Source organism: Photinus pyralis, unplaced genomic scaffold, assembly GCF_008802855.1.
Source record: "Photinus pyralis isolate 1611_PpyrPB1 unplaced genomic scaffold, Ppyr1.3 Ppyr1.4_LG5, whole genome shotgun sequence".
Taxonomy (NCBI): Eukaryota; Metazoa; Arthropoda; class Insecta; order Coleoptera; family Lampyridae; genus Photinus; species Photinus pyralis.
The window spans coordinates 29,389,398-29,396,074 of record NW_022170596.1 but is presented as its reverse complement, the minus strand read 5'-3'; the positions used below and the strand labels follow the sequence as shown (position 1 = coordinate 29,396,074).

Below are 6,677 nucleotides of genomic sequence, written 5' to 3'. Positions count from 1 at the left end.
GTCAAGCAACGTTGCTACCGGTTAATACTCGTTTTTGAATGGGTAATAACTCCAAAACGTAGTTCGTTAATAAGTGGGTTAGGTACTATTTGAAAACAACAGTTGTATGACTTCACGGTGCATTTTGACAGTTTTATATCCTTTATGCTTAATGTATACTGCCAAAATTTTATCGATATCAAAATAACGGTTTTTCCGAAAAAATATTTTTGGTTTTTAACTTTGCCATTTTTTTTTCAACCTAGCATAATTTTTGTCGGTTGTACATAGAAGGTCTTTCGAATAATAACTTAAAAATAGTCTTAGATTGCTATTTGAAAATATGTTTTTTTCAAAAATCCTGCCCATTATTTTTCGTTTCCGTATGTCTAATATATGAAAAAATCCGTCAATCCGTTATCTCGGAAAGTTGTCAACGTACGTACGTTCACGCACTGGTTTGCGTTGGGCCGACAGAAGTCGCACTAGAACACCAAATAACGCCCCATAAAGGTCCTAATCGAGAGATATTGTCACAATCAGTGAAATCATTGGGAGACAGTTACCGCATGCAGTTCAAATATGTTTCCTGCTTTTCACACGGGGTGTAACAACAGAAAAGAATAGTATATTAAAGCATAAGTTGCAGAAGGCGCTATATATTCTAGCACGAGTTCAAGTTTCGAACATGAGCCGCGTAGTGGCGAAGGTTCGAATGAACGAGTGCTAGAAAGGCCTTCTGCAACATATGCTTTATACTATTTTCTCTGTTGAGCATTTTAATTGTATTAAAAAAATTAACAATTCTGACATTTCTGTAATAAATATTTCAATAAAGAAATTAAGTTGGCAACACCAACAATTTTTCAATAAAGAAATTAAGTTGGCTACGCTACATTTTGAAAAAATTCAATTTAACAAGCGCGTCAAATACGAATTTGTGCAGTATATTTTAGTTTTTTCAATAAAAAGTGAATAATGTGCGAAGAAATTCTTCCTTCCACTCCTCCAGAGCTTCGACAGTTAGCAGAAGAGACTGTTCATAATTTGCTACCAGGCAATAATTCCACAATTATTCTAAAAGTTTATAATAATTGTACATTTAGTGACAAAGATTAGTTTTGTAATTTTGTTAGGTTATAAAACCTCATTTATATTAAATGTGGATTTCTCTAAGTACCTACACTGAATTTTCAATACCTAATGATTTCAATTACCCGTATCGTTAATAACTGTAACATAATGTTATAACAATAAGTGAAATTAGTCCACATTTTACTAAACCGTTGAGATAAGTATTAACGTCTAAATCATCCAGGCAGAACTTTGAATTGAACATTCGCGTATATGATTAGCCTGGATGATAGACGAGCATGCCAACCACTGAATACCAAATGTTCTTAAAAATCTGTCAGTTGTGGAAAATAGTTACCAAAAATAGTGTTGGAATGAAACTCATTCCAGCACTATTTTTGATATCGGAATACTGTCATTATAAACGCAAAACAGAGAAAAAATCTTCCGAAAGTATTAAATATGAAACAAACTAGGAAATTGACATCGGTACTGAATTTCTAAAAAAATCTGTACACCAAACCAGCTACTGTTAGAAATCCTAATACTAAATCAAAGCTTTGTCTGTAAAGTTTGTAACCCTTAAGTTTTCAGAAAAGGAACGTTTCGTTCCTCAAGTTCTTTTTAATTGATTCTTTTCCTTTGGACGTTCAAGTTATTTATTTACTTGACCAAAGTCCCAGGTGTGGACGCCGATTTCAACAGTAAAACACCTACTTAAATGTGTGCTTACCTATCTCACTCACGGAAATGTTGTTTATAAACCTTGCACTACGGGACAGCTAACAAAAGGTCTCAAAGTAGCACTTTAAATTAGCTGCTTAACTCGAGCGCGATCATTAGTCAGCCAACGATTGGAAACTAGTTTTCTTGCCTTTGACCGAATCCAAAATTTTGGCTGTTTGTAAAAAAAGGTGTTTTCCACACGTGTATAATACACCATTGTTTAAAATGTTGAAGGTAAACGGACAATATATTATTACGACTACAGGTCCAAGGTAACGGCAATTATAGGAATTTATTCTCGTTATGAAGTTAAACAGATGGACTTCAAGTTGCCAAATTATTCTCGTTAGTTAAACCAAACTATATGTATGTAGTGATTCGAACTGCCGAAAAATGTATGCACTTTATGGTAAGATCAGTCGATGACATGGCTTACATTTTAGGTTACGAAATATGAGCATCAGGCAGTCACTACCACAAATTGTTGCTGTAATGGTAAAAAATTGGTTAATGATATCACTGGGGATGAGCATAGGATATACAACGATATTAATAGGTGGAGTTTTCGACGGGTCTACGAATCACTTTGGCAGTATAAGTGCCAATCAAGTATCATGGTTGGGTAATTTTGTTCAGTTATGTATCAGATGCATAATGATACCAATTAAATAGGATCCACATCGACGCTGTCTATCTTCATCGGAAGTTTACTGTCAGGGATTGTAACGCAACGTCTTGGACGTAAACGATCCATGCAACTGGTGACCATTCCGTTTCTAGCTGCCTGGCTTTTATTTTATTTTTCCAATGCGTTCTGGCAATTATATCTGGGTTTGGGCATAACGGGACTGTTCGGTGGTCTCGTGGAAGCGTCCGTACGTACGACCTTTTGCACTGGTTAACTTAAAGAAGATTTGTTTTAGTTCTGCGCTTATGTTTCTGAAATTACGGAGCCGCAGCTCAGAGGGACCCTAACGGCAACCGGTTCAATGTCGATATTTATAGGACTGGTCATCCAATTCTTGCTTGGAACAAACTATAATTGGCGTAAATGCGCTTTAATCAGTTGCGCATTCCCAACGATAACATTTTTGCTGTTCTGTTTCGTGCCCGAGAGCCCGTACTGGCTGATAATGAATGGTAAAGCCGAAGAAGCAAAGAAAAGTTTAGCTTGGCTTAGAGGATGGAAAGCGCCAACGGATGTTGCTGCAGAGATAGACGAGATTGCGAACCGGCATGAATCCGGAAAGTGTTTTGATTGGAATGATGTGAGGCGGTATTTGAAGCGAAGCTTTACTTTACCTTTACTGTTGATTGCGTTTATGTTTCTATTGCACACCTGTACGGGATTGGCGACCTTGGAAACCTACTCCGTAAGCATTATGGCGACAATGGACGTGCCCATCAACGCCTACTATGCTACCCTAATTTTGGGAGTATCTTCACTAAGCGGATCATCCCTCTGTATAATTTTAGTGCACCGCCTTGGAAAACGAGTACTACTATTCATTTCGCTGGGAGGTTTATGTGTTTGCAATTTGCTAATAGCGGCATATACAAACGTTGCCAATATCAAAGGCATTATACTGGAAGTTCAGAATTCCTCTGTGAGGGACTTAGGTGCGGACAAATATGGCTGGATACCATTCACCCTATTGATTATGCTCAGCATTGCGGATCACGTAGGGAACTCAACACTGGCATGGGTTGTTATGGCGGAGGTGTTTTCTCATGAAACCCGTCTGCTAGGGTGCGGCTTAGGCAGTTCTATTTCTTATTTATTAAGATTTTTCTCGAATTATCTGTTTTTGAAACTGATTGCCTTCATGACATTAGGAGGTGTTTACTATCTATATGGTAGTATTAGCCTGTTGGGGATTATAGTGCTTTTCTTTGTCTTACCTGAGACTGAAGGAAAAACATTAGAAGAAGTTTCTGATCATTTTCAAGGAATTTCCAAGCTGGACAATAAGGTCCGAAGGAAGAAAAAAGTAGCGAATTGTAGTGTAACTCCAGTAATCTAGTAGGTACATCTGTAGTAATGCTATAAATAAAAATTTATCAATTTTTAACGAGCGATTTTGAATTTTCTGTCCGTCCATCCGTCTCTCTGTATACATGATAACTCGCGAACGGTTTCGTATTTTCCAATTCTGTTTTCAGTATTATATTTATCATCAAACAAGGAACAACGGTTTAAATTTTCAGCTAGTTTGCTATATTTCTCAAGTTTACTTACTTACACATCGAGGCCAAATGATTTTTCTTTCTCCTGAAGAAGTAGATTTAGCCGTATATGTCTCAAATTCAGTTCATGCTCCAGCCGGTTCAGTTTCCAAGGCGCACGGTTTCAGTTAATAAATTGTTTCCTATTTACATTTTACTCTGAGAAAATAACTTTAGAGGAGAATTTTGTAGCGGTAGATTATAACACGTGGCAGAGAGTGATAATTGATCAACGTATATTTTACACGCCTTGAGTCTCTGTGTACTGATAAAATTGTTTATTGGTGAAAAATTAATTTCAGAGCATAAAACAGCCGAAAGTCTCAATCAATAGATTGTTTTTTTAATCATTGATTAACCTTAACCATAATTTGTGAAACCGGGGATAAGGCTCCAAAAGTTATGGATAATGAAAAACCTTTAGACACTTTTAAAAGCCCTGAAAACGATCAAAACAAATTTTAAAAGTTCTAAATAGTTATTTATGCAATGAGTGTATAAATGAGGCGTTTTATTGGTGAGTGAGATGTTTAGTCCACGAGCGCGTCTCTCCGTTTTGTGACTTCGCTCCCTCAGGGCTCGAGCAATGTAGCCAAGCGTCTTTGAAGCAGTGGTTGGACTGATGAACACCTTCCTTCCTTATCTAGCATTACGTCGAAATTATGATGAAATATTTTCTTATTTACGCGTTCTAAGATTTATGATACCCACTAAGTACAACAAATCCAATTAACTCTCTTAAACAATTTGTATATTTAAAATAAAAGAAACTAAGTGATAGTTTAAGAAATTTTCCAATTTTGTGTCTTTTTGAACGAAATTCCCCCAACTCGTATCAAACAAATTGAAACATTTAACACGCAGGATGACACAACTGCTGTATCCAATGCGTAAACCGAAAATTACGTTGACAACACGAAAATTGTTCATAACAGGGTGGCTCGCTCTCATCTTCGACATTACTTCAACATAGAGAAACGACACCCTGTAATTTACACAACAGTACACTTTTGTGAAGACGATTTAGCCTCGGATTTAACCACCTACTTGCCATTTGCATTAACCTGGTGTTCTTGTGGACGCCATCTGCTTGTAAAGTTGTAGACTGGATATTCTTAATATATTAACGTGTTTCAATCCGATTTGTTTTTATTATACAGGGTGTATATAGAAAAATAACGAATTTTCTATTAGCACCTGACAGTTACGCATTATATATACGTTGTGTTATTTTGTTTTAGTTGTAACTTGAAAGAAATTATAGAGCGTCTGGATGTGACAATTTTGTTTAGTTCAATTAATTAACCGGGGGGGTTATTAATAATTTGAGACACAGGATTGCGTAAATTTCATGTTATAGTTTTGGTTCAATTTCTTAGAAGTGTTCTGTTTTTATTTTATTCCTAGAATTTTTTTCGATGTAAATTTCTTTTTTAAATTTTATTTGCCGTTAACGAGGTATAGCGCGAAGTAGAGATAAGGTTCTTCGCAGAATTGCCGGGCGTACGTGCCGTTCAGCAAGAAGTTGAAAAATCGACGCTTCGCGTGATTGGCGGACGGGATGTTGAAGAAAGGAGAAGGGCTTTTGGCTTAAATAGAAAATTTTTGAAGAGAGCGGGGCTTTTTGGTCGTTACAAAGCCAACCGGCGCTTCTTCGGTTACGTTATTTTTTGAATTTTGTGGAAGTTTCTTGCGTAGTGGATCCAGGTTTAGTTAGAATTTTTGTCTGCCGTTTAAGAAGAATTTTTGAGAAGTTTAAGAAGTTTGTCGTCGTCCTGTTTTTTTTTTTATTTTGCGGAAACACGGAAGTTTTGAATTTGTGGGTACCCGAAGAGAGAAGACGTCGGTGTTTGAGTGTTTGGTTTGCGTGATTGTGTACGGATACCTCTTTTTATCGGAGTACGTTATTCGGACTAATTTTAAAAGTAAGTAGTAGTTAGTGGTTTGTTTTGTCTTGTTTTGTTTGTAATGTTTGAGTAATTTGTTTTTTTTTGTGTGTGTCATTTATCTGTTTAAAATTGTAACAATTTGTAAAACAGAAATTTACGCAATTTTTTTGTCTGAAATTAAACCAGTCATTGCAATCCAGGTTTTGTTTATTAGAGTCAAAGAGAGGTAATTGTCGGCGTCTCTTACTTTGTTTCAAGTTTATTAAATCTGGGGGTGAAGTTTCATATTGGAATTTAAGGGAGGTATTAGCCACCGACCTGGCGAGGTTGCTACCCCTTGTCCGGACGAAGAAAAGGGGTGGTCGGACTCATTTTACGGGCCCTGAGATTTGTGTTTTTAAGAGTTTGTGTGGGATTGAGCTAGTAAGGGTAAGTTGTGTGGGTATCTTTCAGGCTTAGGAAGTTGACACAACAAATTAATTGGCGCCCAATAGCGTGAGGCATCAGGGAAACGCGGAAGTAGGTCGTTTTTTATTGAAAGTTTAAAGTTCATTGTAGGCAGGATTTATTGTGCGACGGGTAAGATTTTATTTGGTATCCGACACGATAAGTTTAAAGGATTTTTTTTAACGCAATTATTTGAAGAGGTTTTTGGTTGTGACAGGTTAAGAAAGGGTTAGGTAGTAACTTTATTGCGAAGGGTAGTTGAGTAGAGACAGGGAAGTTAAACGAAATTTTTTATAAGATTTGGAAAAGAAATAAAAGTGACAGCGAGCGTAGAGA

General features: G+C 36.6%; 1 protein-coding gene across 3 annotated transcripts; it reads left to right on the top strand.

Annotated features, from left to right (window-relative positions):
• Positions 1-1,801: 1,801 nt before the first annotated feature.
• On the top strand, positions 1,802-3,816 carry LOC116171445 (facilitated trehalose transporter Tret1-like). 3 transcript variants are annotated; one of them, XM_031488299.1, is made up of 5 exons: positions 1,802-2,013; positions 2,068-2,174; positions 2,223-2,401; positions 2,452-2,654; positions 2,703-3,816. In XM_031488299.1, coding segments are annotated over exons 2-5 (1,485 nt in total). In that variant the 5' UTR covers positions 1,802-2,013; positions 2,068-2,172; the 3' UTR covers positions 3,804-3,816. The 3 variants fall into 3 exon arrangements, with proteins under 3 accessions (XP_031344159.1, XP_031344160.1, XP_031344158.1); XM_031488300.1 differs by having other exon boundaries at positions 1,802-2,174; positions 2,223-2,396; XM_031488298.1 differs by having other exon boundaries at positions 1,802-2,174.
• The last annotated feature ends 2,861 nt before the right edge of the window (positions 3,817-6,677 follow it).